General features: G+C 44.0%; 1 protein-coding gene across 9 annotated transcripts in view; it reads left to right on the top strand.

Annotated features, from left to right (window-relative positions):
* The window catches only part of POMGNT2 (protein O-linked mannose N-acetylglucosaminyltransferase 2 (beta 1,4-)), a 31023-nt gene extending 13344 nt beyond the window's left edge, over nt 1–17679 (top strand). For 2 of the 9 annotated variants that reach the window (XM_063408370.1, XM_063408388.1), the window contains 3 exons: nt 1990–2095; nt 11832–11978; nt 15368–17679. In XM_063408370.1, coding sequence (XP_063264440.1) covers nt 15460–17196 — 1737 coding nt within the window. In that variant the 5' untranslated portion in view covers nt 1990–2095; nt 11832–11978; nt 15368–15459 and the 3' untranslated portion in view covers nt 17197–17679. The other 7 variants (XM_063408378.1, XM_063408395.1, XM_063408404.1 and 4 more) reach the window with 5 other exon arrangements.
* Nucleotides 17680–17998: the final 319 nt, after the last annotated feature.

Here is a 17998-nt window from a genome sequence, read left to right as displayed (position 1 = left end):
ACTCATGTTCATGTAGAGACCTGAGAGTTAATAGAAAGTGAAGATTGGAGTTGCTCTCACCTTCCTTTCTCCTGTAAGGTTGCCTAGGACAGTTCCACACACATTTATATATGGCTTTGCAGTATCTTGGCTTCTGACTCTGTTATCGTTGTGTCAAAAGTATAAAGCTGGGAAGCTAGCAATTCATTGAAATTAACTTCTTTGGATTTATAAAATCACTGATCTTTTAATGTGGGTACAAACACAGAACAAATATGTAGTCTCTGTCTTAATTGTAATCTTTTATATGAATTTTGCAATAGTCATACATATGTATTATATACAAATATATATATACTTAGCACAGAGGTCACAAGACAAGCTATTATACACAAAGTTCTCTAGTCCTTGCTTAATTATGTGCATGTATTGTCCCACTGGAACACAGGACTCTTGCATACATGCTTATTTTTAAGCCTTAAACATATCAAATGAGAGAAGAGGGGTTTTATTTCAGTATATTTTGGGCTTTAGTTTGGTTCATCACCTTGATGGTAAAGAAATGGTTATTTTGTGTAACTATAAGTCACTCAGTAAGGTGGTTGTTTTCTAGTCAGTCCTTTGACTTTCACACTTTCTCATTTCACATACTTGCTGCAATAACACAGGTGCAGATTTGGGTCTTTGTAGTTGCAAGAGAAACTTTTTGTGATGTAGCTTTAATCCCTTCACCTGAAAAGAAGGGTTGGCTACCTCAGCAGATTGTTCCTGTCAGCCCCCAGGTTAGACTATAAGCACATCATTCTGCCACAGAAGGGGTGAAGCAGGGTGAGCCAAGGCAGGAAGGTTGTAAATGTCCTCTCTCTCTGACCTCTCCAGACTTGGGATGGGATTCACTGCCTATGGCCAATACATATGTATATTTTAGTCTTGTCTTCAGGGTCACAAGACCTTCCTCTTTGAGGCTGCTGGGTGTGACAGCACTGACCTTGGGAATGCTTTGCTAGTGAGAGGGCTCAGCCCTGCTCCAACCCACCCTGTGCTAGGTGGCTTCTCTGGGAAATGGCTGCATCAATGCCAGCAGAAGCCTAGAAATGGAAAAGCACATCCTGATGTAGGAAGATGTCTGGAGAGCCCTTGATGTCTTGAAATACTCTGTAAAGTTGCTGAAAAACCACTTATTCTTGGCATTGCAAATATCAGCACATGGATCCAGAGCTGTACAAAATGAATGAGGGCAGATGTTTTTAACTGGAGCTGTCTTAAACAGCAGTTGGTTTATTGGGCTGATGCTGCTCTTCTCTCAGTGACAGTCAGGTTACATTTGAGTTATTTGAAGAGATTCACATTGCCAAAGACTTGACTCAGCATTTGATGCAACAGAGGCAGCCAGTCTTGCTGGTAGGAAGGAAGGGAACAGCAATGAGCTGCTGTGGCTCACAGTGGGTAAGGAATCTTCCATAATCTAAGGGCCACAGGTGAATAGCAACGGGGTCAGTAGTTTTGCAGGTGTTCCTCTTTCAGCAGATACTTCCTGCTTTTTCTCTGAAACTTTCATCTTCTTGTGTGTATTGAATGTCATATTGTCTATTTATGGGGATGTTAAAACCTCCACACAAGTGGGTCACAAGGGGAGCTTGTAGGGAAATGAAACACCGATTTATTGGTGGGAAAAATGGGGTAAAAATTACCCGCCTTGGTTTTTATTACTATTCAGATAAAAGAAGAGCAAGTCTAATACAAAAATTTCCCATCAGGTCAGGCTTAGACTTCTTCCTCTTGCTGCTGTGCCTTGATTCAATAGTCTTTCCATGAATTTTCAAGCTGCTGAGAGCATGAAGAAGCTCTTCTTAGGTATTGAACTGTAAATGGTTGATATGACACCTGGAGGAGTTGAAATGGGCTTTTACAATTAATTCAGTGTATTCATCACACTTTCCCTATTGTGTGCAGCAGTTCATGTTGAAGCTGAGAAAGATGATTCATTTGCTTTCTTCTCCCTCCTGTCAGTAGCAGCAGTAGCCCTCAGAGCAACAGTAAATGCCTAGCCTGAAGCCACATGTTACTACTTCTCTTCTGGGCCTTCTGATGATACTGTAATCAGATGAGAGATGAGGTAAGAATTCAACTTTTCCATGGGGAAAATGAGACTGGTATTTTTAAGTACTAATCAAAACCCAGTTGTTAGTTTGTTGTTTTTTGGGTTTTTTTAATTGGCCAGCAGATATTTTTCAGTCTTATGGATTATGCTGTCAGGAAACACCTTTTTTTTTCGTTTTGTTTTACCTCATGTATAAGTTATTTTATGATTTGTGAGACCTAATGGTCTGCTCTGAAATTTCATGTGACTGTCAGCACCCCTGGGATATGCTCCCCACCCAGAACATGGATGTTTTGTGCTCCTTTAGCATTAGTCTAAAAGGTTACACTACAGGGAGGGTATCCTGTGGTACTGTGCTCCTGTCTGTTGTTACTATTACACTGCTGTCCTAGGAATAGGGTTGGGTTATGCTGGCTGCATCCTTTAAAATGTGAGGATGTGTTGTACAAGTGTGGCTGAAGGGGGCGTTGGAGGCAAAGCAGTCAGTTTGCAATTACAGGACTCAAAATGGCAGTAAACCTTTTTATTTCCCCTGATTTGATTTAGATTCTCTTTTAGCTTGGCTCTGAACTATTTTCCTGCCATGCTGCTGTTGTAGCTACTTCCAGGCATTTGTCAGAGACTGGCTAATTGAAGCACATGCTCCAGCTTGGATCGAAACTGCTGTTTTGATCAAGACTATAGATATGTAGATGCTGTTACTGCTTCCTTGTGGAGTTCTTTCCATGAAGTACTGGGACTTTGATTTGTTGGTTTGGATTCTCAAAGTTTTTAAGACAGCACAAATTCTCTGAACATAGAAGAAGTGGAAGGTTAGAACAAACACAGCTTCAGGCAACAGTCCTATCATAGAATATTCTGAGTTGGAAGGCACCCATAAAGACCATCCAAGTCCTGGACCTTGATCCTGGAAGCCCTCCTGTAATCCTGCTTGTGAACAGAGATGTTCTCATCAGTTCTAGAACTGCAGCCCACTTGCAAACCAGTTGCATAATCCAGTGAAGGCAGTCAAATTCTTGGAGATCTTAAGCCCTATCCTTTGGATACTTCCACACAGTTGTTATCTGTTCACCCCTATAGATCTGTCTAAGAGCCTGTCAGTTCCTGGAAAGCAAGTTTTGTATTTCTGTTATGTCTCTTCTTTTCCATACCTTGGCACCCCTATAATGTTCACGTTCAGGGCTGGTTTTCCTTTCAATAGCTGTATTTTGCTGTGATACTAACATCTTAATTTCCTAAGATATCTGTGAGACTTGCTGGTTATGACTACCCTGTTTGTCTCAACAGACAGGAAAAGAGGTTCTCTTCCTTTTTCTCCAAAATTCCCAGGACAAGGCATTCTGAGAGGGCCTCCAACTTGAGACTTAATTGTGGGTCCAGGGGGGTTTCCCAGGCATGCAGGAGGCCCCTGGACCTTCTGCATAGCAAACGTGGTGGGAGTAAAAGATGGGAAGAAGGTTGTGTGCGGAGCAGAGCATGTCAGGCTTGTGGCTACTCCTCTGGCAGCTCTTTGAAAGCAACAGTGACAGAGCTGGTAACTTATTCCTTTCTGTCCTTTACCATGTTTACTCCTGTCACCTGTGGTCTTATAGGCCTCAGCTTCTATCTTGAGCCCTGAAGCCCATGAATACAACCTTGGAATACACAAGAGGTTTTGATTGCTGGTAGATTTTTGACAGAAAGCTACTCCCATATAATGGATGTTGGTGTGGTGCATCCCACCCAGATCCCATTGACAAGTTCAGTCTTTTTGTCTGTAAAATGGGAGATGTGTTTCTTCAGGTGAGGTTGTGGCCTAATATTGAGAGAGGGCAGATGATCTTCCTGTTGCCTGGACAAAACCAGTTAACAAATAGCAACTGTGGGAAGCACCAGGGTGAGGCCATACCCAGGGATCCCAACAGGCAATGTTTTACCCTTGGTTTCTCGTGTCAGTCTTGCTGAACATCATTGACTTACCAAACTGCTCTTACGAGCATGAACTATCTGGGGTTCCCTTGCAGACACTTTGGCACTAATTACCTTTGCAGGTGTGCAGTTGGCAAAGCTGTAGGAGAGGGAATTGATTTATCTCCGTCACCCTGCTGACCTGTCATTACTGATGGCAAAATGGGAACTTGAACGAGCACAAGTGACACCTAGCTTGAATCAGAACAGCTACCAAAGCCATCCCCTGCCTTGGGAACTGGTGACTTGTCCACACACACTGCATGCAGCTGCAGGAGCAGGCCAATGCTGCTAGGGTGGTTCCTAGTGGGGATGGAGGGGTTTATTACAGTGAGTAGTTTAGCATATGACAAATTCAGATAGCAGGCAAGTATATGTTTTATACATATAAAACATACATATATCTGAAGAGGAGAATAAATATCTATGAATTTGTCAGGTTGATGTCAAGATGTAACCTCTGTGTGTGTATGTAAAATATGTTTGATTACACTTAAACCTTTCTAAACCTAATATTTATGCAAAACTTGCATCCTACATCTCTTAAGCCTGGGAGCATGTCATTCTTGAAGCATTCGAGCAAAGTGGGGTTTGGCCCCTAAGATATTCTTCAGAAAAATACCTTTTACCCTGTCAAAGTATATTCTTGCTTAGGAATTTTCAATATTTGGCTGAAGTCCTGGTCCTTTTGGCAGGAGTTTTGATTTTAGCTTCTACAGAATCAAGATGTCATCCTCTCTGTGTGAAGTCCCAGTCTTGGTGTCCAGAAACCAAATGCTTCCTTTGTGTCCTTTTTGTATTTATAAGTACAAAGACTTTTTTTGTGCTCTGGAACTGAAATGCACTTTTGGTCCAAAAGCACTGCAAGAAGAACAATTTCTTATAGAGAGTCCTTCTGGGACTATAAATAATAAATGCTGTGACTCAGAGTGATGAGGCACCACTGCAACATATATGTGCACTGTGAAGTTTCAGTAAATAATGATTTACCTGCTCTTTGTCAGCCCTAAACCAAGAGGGATCTATTCAGACTTCCTTGATAGCTTGATAAGTTTTGTTAGTGCTGTACTGCTTTTTAGGAGTTCTAAAATTTGGTGCTGTTTTTGAAGGCTGCAACTTTATGAGGGGTATTAAATATTCATTGAATTCTTAGTTGTGTGCTAAGACCTCCTATTCAAACCTTACCAACTTGTAGTAGGTGCTGACTGTGAAGAGCTTGGGACTGCCACACTTAGTGCCTTATGGTGCCATAGTAATGGACAGTTGTTATTTCACAATTGCTGGAATTATTTGATTATGGTTCCTCCCCTACCCCTTAACGATGTAGATTTGTACTTTGTGGTGTGGCAGATTGACAAACAGGACCCTCTTCAGGACTGGGGTTAAACTCTATAACTCTATGCAGTGTGATAACTTGCATCTAAGAAACCCATTAATGTAACTCATTCCAGGGATAGAGAAGAAACTTATTCATAAATAGAAGACCAGTCTGTATATGTTGTCCTTTCTTCTCCAGTAAAATAAAAGCTTGTCTAAGAGAAAGAGACCAGCATGGTGTGTCTGGGTTATCCCCGGTCCTGCTGATAAAGTCACTAACCAGGATGTGTGGGGTCAGTGGAATGGCTCGCGTTAGGATCAGTGGGAGATAGGTCACACTGTGGAACTTTCAGAAGTGCAGAAAACATAAAGCCAAGATGTGTTTTCTCAAGCAAAGCCAGTTCCAAATCTAACTCTACTACTAGAGTTTCAAAATTCAGGGAAAAATATCAGACCTGTTCCACACAAGGCAACAACTTTGTATTCAGAGGGGCAACAGGACAATGAGATGGTCTTATAAAGGCAAGGGTGACTTTGGATTTCCTCAGTCCCACTAGGACAGGCTGAAGGCACTGGCTGGGTTCACTTCTCATTGCTCTTTTTTATTATTTATTTTCCCCAGGCAGATGTAACTAACCAGTGTCTCTCTGAGATCCTCTTGGGGTAGGCATAGGCTCATGCTGTAGTTCAAAGTCCACTGTGAGCATGTGGGAGGAGATGCTAGAGAACTTTCCTACTTTTTCATCCTTCCTTATTTTACCTGTTAGGTCTCAAAGGGACAATCCTCACAGACAGATACTCAACAAGATGTGTCCTGCAAATATACAATCAACACGTTTGCAGAGCCTCATGTGTTTGCTTGTGATCTGCCTGCAGGAGTATCCCTGCAGGGCTGGGATCTCACTCCTGTGTTTAGTGGTGTGACTTTGTGTCAGGAGCCTTTTGGAGGGCTGTGATCTGCATGATCCTGCTGTGGGATAAGAACTGGAGTGTTCCCGATCAGTTCTGTCTGCTTTGCCATCTTCATGAGGCTGCTCAGTCCCACAGGTTCAAGCTCTGCTGTGAAGGTTGGTGTAAGGCACTCACTTCCATGAGCTTGTGTGCAGTAGGAGATTCTCTTAGAAGCTCCTGGATAATTTCTGTGTCTTTGTGTTTAGGAATTACTTGTTTCCACCATAAAAAAAACCACTTCAGGATGAAAATACTGTTCCCTGGATCTCTGAAGAAGGGCAATCACAGCCTTGTTCAATTCTAAGCCATTTGCTGACCATCACAGCTGGGAAATTGCTTTCCTGGTGCCAAGGGAATTATTAGAAAGCATGACAAAAGGCTTTCGCGTCCTCAAGCAAGGGGCATTTTTTTTCCTTTCTCTCCTGTTGTTTTCTTCTTTTGTGTGAAGTGTGTGGAGTATCAGTGACGTTAATGATCCTCCAGAGCAGGATTTCTACGATGTGTGTGTCCCCCCTCCCCGGAGCAGTTCGCCGCCTGTCTCCAGACACGCTCAGCCCCGTAGAACAGCGCGGTGGTGTTGTTTCGGTGTGGCCGCCCGTCGGGGATTTGCAGGAATACTGCAGCAAATCATCCTGCATGCAAGGCTGACCTCTGGGAGGCTAACAAATTGAGGTGAGCCAGCCGGAGCGATAGGACACTGCCGGCAGACGGAGCATGCTCAGACCTGGGGGAGAAAGGTGGCTCAGGCTGCAGATGGTGCACGGCTCACGGTGCCGAGAGCTCTTAGATGGGATTTCTGCTTTTTCTTTGTGGTGGTGAGAAGAGGACTGGAGAGTGCTCGTTCCCCTGCAAAGCATAGCTTTAAGGTGTCTTCTTTTTTCTTTCTCCTGTGAAAGAGAGGCACCGGATAGCATTTCCTGTTATTTAGCAACACCAGGTATGCGTGCATGTGCTGAAACACTGATCTACCAGCGATAGTACTTCCAAGACTGAAAAGGTTGCAGATGCTCTGAATGACTGCATTTCTTTGCTGGGTGTCATTGTAACTGTGCTGTGTTTGCTGTGCTGATCACATAAGGCTCTGAATTCAGTTTTGTTGGCAGTCCTGGTTGCAGTGCTCTGAGGAGAGGGGGGAGGTTGTCATGCTTTCGGTGATGTCTCCTCGCTCCCCCCTTCCATGCGAGTTCACGCTGAATCCCTCCTCTGTGTGTGTGCACATGTGGGAAGGGAGTCAGCAGTCCATTTGTAATCCCACATCTTTGTAGTCTCTCTTTGTTTGACTTGTGGTTTGCTTTATAATTTTTAAACTAAAGTCTCATGAGGAAAACATCTCTGATACGGACTAAATTCTGTAGGTCTCCAGAAATTTATTTCTTGCCGGACACGTGCTGCTGTGGAATTATTACTTTTTTTTTTTTTTTTTTTTTTTTTTTTTTTTTTTTTTTTTTTTTTTTTTTTTTTTGCCTTTCTCTAAAAACATGCTAATGTGGAGCTTGTGGTAACCAAGGAGGGATTTTCACTGTTTTTATTGGCTGCACTGTAGTCCGAACAATTTTGGCTCCTGTTTGGGATTTGCAGCACATAGGAGGGATCCTGGGCACCATGCTGATGGAAAGCAGGAGAGCTCAGGCTGTAAATGCTGCTAAGCACCAGTCCCAGTACCCGAATAACACAGAAAGAAAGGATAGATAAAATACAGAGAATAACAAATGGCAGCTAAAGCCCACAGGCACAGTTGGGGTGGCTGAAGATCATCTTGTTCAGTACTTCGGGATTTCGCATCACATTCTTTTAAATTCAGTTTTGCAGCATCAGTAAATTTTCCCTTCTGCCACCCCCGCTCTGTCTTTGCTTTAGGCAGACACTGAAGTAAGATAAACCTGCTGCTCTCTTGACACTTTTTTTTTCTGACAAAGGTACCTTGTTTACAGAGTAGGAGCAAGAGACCAGGCAAAACGAGAGGGTTTTTTACTCGTATTACAGGGCTGTTAATGACAATGTAACCAGATAGGTTTCAATGAGGTACTCGGGTGAGCAAAGATCAGCTGGAATGAACTCTGCCTGTTAAGCTTTCCCCTTTGTCTAGCCATGGTTATTTTGAGTAACTTGGGTTTTCATCTTTAGGCTTGGGACTCTCAGAAGGTGAACAAGACTTGAGGGCAGAGAGAAATGCCTTTTTTTTCTTTTTCTTCACCTTTTTAGCTCATTTTTCTTACATCTCTCGCCTCAAGCTTGTTTATCAGAAATGCATCCTTTTTTTTAGGGGAGTTTTCTGGAGATCTAGAATTTTGTTTGGGGAAAGGCTTTCATACTCCATTACGGATGGAGAACTTGGAAATGCAGATCTTAAAAGCCCAAGAAGCATTCTTTTTAGATTTAGACTTTTAGCTCAGCTTCGTGGCTTGCTTCTATGCATTGACTGCTTAGTATTGGAATTTTTTTTAACTATTTACTGTGTAGATCAAGACAGGAGTATCAACAAATATTAAATCAATGGCTGCTGGTCACTGTAAAAGTCAGGTTGGATCTCTTCCTGTCCCAGCTCTCACAGACTCTGAAATGAAATGGAAGAAAACTTGAGATTTCTGTTCATAAGTGCAACTGGGAGGTGTCCTGTAGCCACCAGTCTTCTGTTCATATGGAAGGTACTTTTGCAGTAGGGACCATTGCACAGAGCCTCAGTCTCCTTGGTAGCAGTCTTGTATAGAAAGATTTACAGTTTTGCTTTCTGTTCTTCACTTGTGCTGAACCATAAAAACTGAAGATGGAGCTAATTTTGATCACAACTGTCTATAGATAAGGTTTTTATAAGACAGGGTTTTTTTAAATATATTGTTATATATTTTTTAAATAAAGCTCTATTTTTAAAATTCTTCTTGAGACTACAGAGTAAAGATGTACTTATTTTTCACGTCCCCTCTTTGTATCAGGCTTCAATAATGATATTTTTATCCTTAACTGCTGGGCTTACTCCCTCTACAAGAATCTGCTCTTTTCCTGTTTAAAAAGTCAGCAGTTCTACAGTTGGCTGCTTTTTACAAAGAAAATGTTCCAGTATATCAATCATTCAGTGTACCATCCTTTCTTTAATGTGCTATGTACTGTGAAAGATATATGTGTCTCATTAAATAAATAGAGTGAATAAGATGATAACAGCTTTTTGGGCTGTGGGGATTCACTTGCTTGTAGTTCTGTGGGAATCTGTGACAGAGATGAGAATATAAGCAAATTCTTGGCTGCCGAATCCCAACTCCCCCTCCTTCCAATTGGGAAATTTGCCTTCTAGCAACTTCTGCTTTAAGGATGAATGAAGTAGGTATTTAAAACTGCGTGTGTTATATACACTGAATCCTTAGCTAAGCCTCTTGCATCAGGGATGGGAGAAAGAACAGAACACATTTTGCAGGGGGAGTCCAAAATGCCATGTTTGCCTGCTTTTCTTTTCCTCTACTGGTCCTGGAAAGCCAGTCTAGCAAGAGATGGATCCAGGGATAGGGCATGCTGATGGGGAAAGTGTACTTGAGGAGGGAATATCTGCTCATACCCCTCCCACTGTGTTACCATAACAAGAAGCCCATTTCCTGCCCATGCAGCTCTGCCCTAACTCCTTCGCTGTCCTGTGGCAAGGGCAGCCCCAGTCCACTTCCAGCTGGGTTGCATTTCTGGGAACTGTGGAGATGGTTCTGTTTGGACACCCTGCCACCACTGGCAGGTTGTGCACAGGAGCTGACCAGCTGGGCCAAACCCAAGTTGGCCACCCTGAAGAGGCATTTCCCTCTGTACACACAGTGGTGATGCTCTCTGGAAATGTCTCTTTCATGCTTTTTGGTTTTCTGTTTTATGAAGCTTTTTAGCCTGCTGTAGCTATGGGAAGCTGAACATTGGCCTGGAAAATGTTCGGGCAGTTGGTAACAAAGTTCATTAAGGCCTAAATAGACAAAACCAGCACTTCTCATTTTGTTAATACCTGCAGGAATAGGTGACTCCTCTTTAGGTGTGCTGGTCACACTGTTCACCCTTGTTCTCCCTAATCAAGCTCTTGGTTTTTTTCCCTTTGGGGATCTTAATAGTGTATGTTTGTCGTTTTTGTAGTTGTGATTTTTTTAATGTGTATTTTGTAGCTTTTCTCCCTATTTCTTACCTAGATTGTAATTTTCAAAATGGAGAGGAGATTTGGAACATTGTCCATCACATTAATAGCTTTAGTGATTCATCCTACTGTAGCTTCACAATTAAAAAAAGAACAACAGAACTTGTCTCCTAAATGAATCCAAACAGTTCTTTATGCCAACTGCCTATTAGTGGAAATTCCTCTCTCATCCCACCCACTCTGATCTCCTAGGCATGTTAACAGGAGATGGAGAACAGTGTCTCCATCTATGCTGCCTGTGTCCTTACCACTTCCTGAGGATGTTTAATACATCAGATAACCTGTGGCTAACAGGCAGAAGGTGCTACAGAAGGTGTCCAAACCTGCATGAGAGTGTTATAAACCTGCAAGACATTGGAGGGCTGTGTCAGAAGTGCCTGCTGAATGCACCAGATGAATATTCCTGAAGACTTTACCTGCTCTCCAGCAGCCAATGCTAGTTAGAGCAGAAGTAGGCTAGGCTGTGAGAATGAAACTGTGATGCTTTTGCTGAGTGGAGGTGGAGGAAGAAAATGGGGTAAGCTCTTCATGCCTGTGAACTCTTGGAAAAAGAGTAAAGATGAGCTGACCAAAAATAGAGTGCCTCCCACAGGCTTTTAGCTGCTGGAGCGGCATCCATTGTGGCTGATCTGCAAGCCTCAGGATACCCTCTTAATTCCACTGCACAGTCGTGAGCTGCCCCCACACCGGTGTTTTTGTTGAACTCCCCATGTCTGGCTCTAAGGCTGCTGCCCCCTGCCCTATCAGCATCACTGCCAAGGAAATCTGCCTCTTCCACGTCCCTCTCTCACTCCTGCAGCCCACTCCTCTCGGCAGTCCTCAGGGGCACATCCCCTCCATGGGACATCATTGCCCTCTGCCAGCTTGGCAGCAACAAGCTCTGTGCTGCTTTCACATGCACGTCTCTTCTGGCTTGGCTCTGGCCTCTCAGTTGCCGTGTCTCCTGGTGCTGAAGGATGGTGCTTTAGCATTTCAATGCAGAGAGTGAAAAAATGTCAGTCCATTCGATTTCCTTGGTAACTGGGGCATGTTAGTCACATGGAGCAGAGCCCTGGTTATCCCAGTGTCACTAGAAGGCAAGAGGGTGGATGAACATGGTAGGGATGGGGAGGAGGGAGTCTGTGGGCAGCTCGGGGAGTGGCTGGCCTAGAGGCTGCCCTCTATGTAGAAAGAAGCAGCAGAGAGCACTCTGCTCTTATGAAAAGTAGCAGTGTGTCTGGCCTGCCACTTCTGCAAGTGCCTTTCAGTTCTTAGGATGTTCTGTGATGACACTGTGGGAGTGGCAGCTCTAGACCCATTTCATGAGGGAGATTTAGTAATGAAAGTTTCTTTTATTGTGAAGCAGCTCTCTTCGGGTAGAAAACTAAGTGCTTTCACCTGTTTCAGTGTTACCCTCTGCCTCCTGGGAAAGTTTTTATCCCGTGTCTACTGCTGCTGACAGCCCTTTGACTGATCTTGGCTTGGGGGACTGAGCAACCAGGGGACATGAAGAGTGATTGTTTGCCTTTACTCCCTCGGTGCAGCCTCTCCTGGGTATGTAAAAGCAAACAGTGGGATTGTTTGTTACTATTTATGCTCTGTCATTCTCTGAGGGACCAAAAATTATAGTTCCTGAAGGTTTGTTTTCACTGAAAGCGTCAGATTGAAAAAAAGGTGGATGATAAAATGTGGGAAAACAGGCAAAGAATTAAGAGAGTTCTCTTGAGTACCTGTGAAATTTTATTTCTTCCTGTGACCCCCCCTTCCTGCCTACATCCCGTTGTTCATTTCTATCAAAAGCAGCATTCTCCCAAGCAGCATGAACCAGGATTTAGGAACTGGCAATGAGGAGCAGAAATGAAGGTGGGTTACTTTAGCATTGCTAACATTTAACATATATTTCTGACACCTGGTTTGCTAAAGCACATACACTCACTTCAGCTAAGTGCAGGGAAGTGAAAGAGCTGCAATGAAGGAGGAGGTGGAAGAGGCCTTGCAGGTGATTTTACTAAAAAGCTGAGTTGTTCATTCCTAGCCATTTAGCAGGTATGGCTGTGGCAGAGTCTGAAAGGAGAATTGCTAACCTCTGAACATCGGCTGCATCCACCAGGCCGCATCTCTGAAGTGCCTCATGCCCTTCCTTTGCGGCTGGAGGGGAGAGAGCAAATCAGGGGTGAAACATTTGAACGGGCTGTTTTCAAGGAGGCCTGTTTGGCTCAAGGGGTTTGTAATGGTCAGCAGAGTTCTCCACCACCAAAATGCCTGTGAAATGCAGGTGGTATCAGTGGTGTTTTTATGGACTGTGGCCTTTTTATGCCTTTGAAACACCCACACATACACACTCACCTTCCCATAATGGAATAATAAAGAAGCCATGTGGTTTTCCCTCCTCTGCCAAGTTGTTGCAACTTGCATTGACTCCACTGAACTTGTAGGTGCTTTGTTCTTCTGACCCACAGAAGTGAACTTTCACAGTGCCTGCAGACTGGCCTTCCTTTAAGTGTGTGCTTGCAGCAGAGGACTTGCTTGTTAAAGGTCTCCTCCATGTACTGATTATCAGGCTTTGCACACGGCTGCTGGGGCTTGATCCTTTCCTTGCTGATGCTTTTGAAGTCACTTAAAGCCGTGCTCACGAGGTTTGTAGTCGAGAGGTTATGTACAGAGTTGGATGATATCATTAGACATTTTTCAAAGCCAGTGAAGAAGTAAAATAAAGCTTTGAAAGTCAGTACCAATAAAATAATTCATGTTATATCCCCATCAAAAATTTCTCTTCCTGAAAACTGGTTTGATTGCATTATCAGAACCTGAGTGATGCACTGCTGTCCCCAGTGGGTTTCCAGTCCAGGCTGTCCATGGAATAGCCATGGCTGAGAGTTGCACAGCTATGAGAAGCAGCAGTCATCCCCTCTTGACAGAAGAGGACAGATTGAGATGTGATGTGACAGCCATCATTTTTCTGTGCAGGATATCTGTGGCACCTGGGACAAGAGCTAGTTAAAATTGCTGTGGTGGAAACAAAGGCTAAGTGTTGGAAAAGAGTATATCACAGTCCTTCAAGCCTCTCTTGATAGAGACTGGCTGAAGAGATGAATGAGTACTAAGAATGAGAGAAGCATCTTTGGGGCATGTTTTGTGGAGAGGTGATCCTGCCCTGATAACCAGATGACCACTGTAGGTCCCTTTCCTTTTTTTCCCATGGTTGAAATCAAAACAAGACATTTTTAATTTGCTTGCTTTGCTTTTAGGGAGTTTCTAAATGAAGCAGTTTTTCAGAACACTTGCCAAAGGAGGTGGACTTCATTTCTGTTTCATTTTAGTAACTAGAAATTGAAATGAATTTGCTGCTCAGATCCCCAGAGCTCATCTCTTGAGTTTGTGTGGCTTACAGCTAGCACTGGTTTCTTTGGCATTATTCAGACTCCCACGTACCTTCAGTTCTTCCTAAGGCGGATCCCCCAGGCTGTTGGGATCTCATGAGGTTAGGAATCCCTTCTGACTTCATTGAGTTCCATGAATGATTCTCCATTCAGTTCCAAGTTGCAGGATCAAGCTTTTATGTTGCAGTAGCTCATTTCAAAGGAACTCCTTTGGCAATAGAGGTGTTTGCTTTGGTCCCAAATACGCCTGGCTAACTTCCTCCACATTGCCATGTAACAAGAGTCTCTTGGTTAAAATGCTAAAGGTTGCTTGGGATGTCAGAACATGTGCTTGAGACGTTGCTTTTTTTCTCCCCCATGGCAAACTTGCACCAAAGAAAATTTAAAATTACTACCTTTAAAAATGGCAGCTAGAAACAATCTAGTGGGGTAAATACTAATCAGAAATTTCCCTTCCTGAAGTTCCCCATGAGTCATGGGTGCAATTATTCACAGTCTGAGTAGCAGTGAATCTTGATGCATAATGAAAATTGAAGACCATAAATTCTGTAGGTGAATCAATACCTCAATTGAAGTTCACAGTTGAAGATATAATCAATACTCTGATATAAGCTAGTAGTGTTTCTGCATAGAACAAAAACAGTCACAGGCTCTAACAGAAGAAGAATCAGGGAGGCTTTGGAGCAGCACAGAAAAGGTTCTCTGGTTAGGATGGGAAAATACCAACAGTGAAACCCTTCAAATGCATTAGCTTATCATTTGTTTAAGGGCTGGCAGACTCTCACTAAATGAAGGCTTGATTGCTTTAATGACACATCAGTTCCTCTCATAAAGAGCAGAGCTCCCCTCTCACACATGCCACTATTTCTTTTGGAAGACAATGGCGGTTCCTGGCTTTTGATCCTGAACTGCAGCCAGAGCAACACCCTTGTGACTCAGGATTCTCCCTCAGGGCAGTCCACAGCCCTTCAAGTCCTTCTCCCACCCCTGGATAAAATGAAATTGAACGTGATGCTCACTAGTTCACATTGCACACTGGAGTGTAGCGAAATCTGTCCTGGCAATACTTCTCGAGCTGTTGCTACCTGCACAGTGAAGGTGAGGGCACTGCTGAGTGCTCTCAGCCATACAGAGCGGGAGAGGAGCTTGGTCTCCGAGTCCTCTGCAGGTGGCCCAGTGACTGCAGTGCTCTATTTCCTCTCACTGTGGGAGTGGTCTGCAAAAAGCACAGTGAGCCAGAGTCCCAGAGAACATACTTTTCTTTCTAACAGATCTTCATAGAGCTCATCCTTAAACTCTGATATTTTCTTCGTCAAAATCATAGAAATGAAAATGAGAGAGGAGCCTTCCTGTGGAGCAGCTCCCAGTTCTGTTTGCTTTATATTTTTTTACAGTTTTGAGGAGAGCTTCAGCACTTTTTTCTTCTTTCCCCTCATTCCCTGGAAGGGGGAAAAAATTACCGAAAGAAGCCTAAACTCTCTTGAATAGTCCATAAAATATGATTTATGGTGGTGCTGTAAACCTGATGTTTAAATGGTTCCTCTCTCATTTTATTTTCCACAGGTCTTTGCCCTCACCATGTCAAAGAGTGTTAATGATGTGTTCCCTCTCCATTGCATTCCCCACCTGTCATCCTGCTAGGATCTAACTACAGAATGAACATAGCAGCTGTGTTCAATGCCCTGCTTGTGTCCATCCTCGCTGCTGTGCTCTGGAAATACATCAAACTGTGCGATCATGCCGCCACGGTGGAGGAGGAGTTGGTCCTCATGCGCCAGGCTCAGGAGCTTTCTGAGGCTCAGATTGACTACCATGCAGCTCTGCAGGCCCTGGTGGAGAACGGTACCAGGATGGTGTGCACTGGCAGGATGCACACCGACCGCATCTGCCGCTTTGAGTCGCTCTGCTACTCCACCGAGGCTGAGGAGTTTGTCTACTTTCACAGCAACTCCTCTGTCATGCTGCCCAACCTGGGCTCCCGGAGGTTCCAGCCGGCTCTGCTCGACCTCTCCTCTGTGGAAGATCACAACACCCAGTACTTCAACTTCGTGGAGCTGCCAGCTGCTGCGCTGAAATTTATGCCAAAGCCGGTCTTCGTGCCTGATGTGGCGCTGATTGCCAACAGGTTCAACCCAGACAACCTGATGCACGTCTTTCATGACGACCTCCTCCCCATCTATTACACCATGCAGCAGTTCTCCGACTTGGATCTGGAGGCACGACTCTTCTTCATGGAAGGGTGGAGTGAAGGTGTTCACTTTGACCTCTACAAGTTACTGAGTAACAAGCAGCCGCTCCTCAGGGAGGAGCTTAAAACCCTGGGCAGGCTCCTCTGCTTTACCAAGTCCTATGTGGGACTATCCAAAATCACCACCTGGTACCAGTACGGATTTGTCCAGCCACAAGGGCCAAAGGCAAACATCTTGGTTTCTGGTAATGAGATCAGGCAGTTCACCAAATTCATGATGCAGAAACTGAACATCAGCTTGGAGGAAAGCTCCAGTGAGGAGTACATCGTAGTGTTCAGTCGGACAATCAACAGACTTATCCTAAATGAGGCAGAACTAATCCTGGCTCTAGCTCAGGAGTTTCAGATGAAAACCATTTCCGTCTCTCTAGAGGAGCATTCATTTTCTGACATCGTTCGGTTGATCAGCAATGCGTCCATGCTGGTCAGCATGCACGGGGCCCAATTAGTCATGTCGCTCTTCCTGCCAAGAGGGGCCACCGTGGTGGAGCTCTTCCCATATGCTATCAACCCCGAACACTACACCCCGTACAAAACCCTGGCAACCCTTCCTGGCATGGACCTGCAGTACATTGCCTGGCAGAACACCGACAGGGAAGACACGGTCACCTACCCGGACAGACCTTGGGATCAGGGCGGGATTGCTCACCTGGACAAAGCTGAGCAGGAGCGCATCATTAAGAGCACGGAGGTGCCGCGGCACCTCTGCTGCCGCAACCCTGAGTGGCTGTTCCGTGCCTACCAGGACACAAAGGTGAACATCCCGTCTCTCATACATGTCATTAGGCAGACTGTGAAGTCTAAGCCTGGACCCAGGAAGCAGAAGTGGTCTGGTAGCCTCTACCCTGGCAAAGTGAGGGATGCGAAGTGTCAGGCCTCAGTCCAGGGCACCAGTGAAGCTAAACTTGCTGTGTCCTGGCAGATCCCCTGGAATCTGAGGTATCTCAAGGTCAGAGAAGTAAAATACGAAGTGTGGATACAAGAGCAAGGGGAGAACACTTACATGCCTTATATATTGTCCCATCAGAATCACACCTTCTCAGAAAACATAAAGCCCTTCACGATATACCTAGTGTGGATACGCTGCATCTTCAACAAAAATCTCCTGGGACCTTTTGCAGATGTGCTCTTGTGTAGTACATAACCTGCTGCACTACCTGTACAGCTCTAACCTGCTCTCCACTCCAGCTGTGGTTTTCTCGTCTTGTAGTTTGTAGAGGGCTGAAGAGGACTAGACTGTACCAGTGCCTAAGTGTCCATTTTATTGCACTCCACACGCATCCTTTCAATTGTATTTATTTCTAGTGCGTGTTTGGGAAAAAAAAAAAACAAAGAGAAACCTCTGGGTTCTTCAGAGTAACTTCCAGAGGTTAAATTACTTGCTGAATACATGTAATTGAAAACAGAATGGAAGTGCATTGTGTGTACCTTGGTCGTGATTTAAATTTGTTCCTATTGTGTGGTGACTATTTAAGCACAGCGTTAAAGCGCAGTTAATTCCATGGCTAAGTGGGCAATTCTCATCAGCTTTTTCACTGTAAGTTATATTTTTCAGTAACTCTTGACTGTAACTTTGAGTTCAAGATTTTGTACGAGAGCCTTCATTAAACTGCTGTAAATCTCCTCAATACTTTTTTGCATTTTATTATTTGTCAAAAGTATTACTATGATAGATTTATCCATTGCTGTGATAAAATGTATATCTGTAGCTTCTTTATATTTTGATTGAAGAGAATGATGACAGACTACAGCTTCATGTTTAAAATCAGATTTTACTGCACCCCTATTGCAAAAGGTTGTATTGATAGATAAGAGGTAGAAGGGATGGAGTAGATAATTTACTGTGTTTTAGGAGTTTTCATTTTGTGAGTTATGTACAACTGTGTGAGAAAGGAGTGGGGTGACTTGGGAGAGGTGATGAGAAAAGATTGCATTTACAGCAATCT

Source organism: Prinia subflava, chromosome 1 (assembly GCF_021018805.1).
Source record: "Prinia subflava isolate CZ2003 ecotype Zambia chromosome 1, Cam_Psub_1.2, whole genome shotgun sequence".
NCBI classification, from domain to species: domain Eukaryota; kingdom Metazoa; phylum Chordata; class Aves; order Passeriformes; family Cisticolidae; genus Prinia; species Prinia subflava.
Note: the sequence above shows the minus strand (reverse complement) of the source record. Positions and strands in the feature narration are given on the sequence as shown.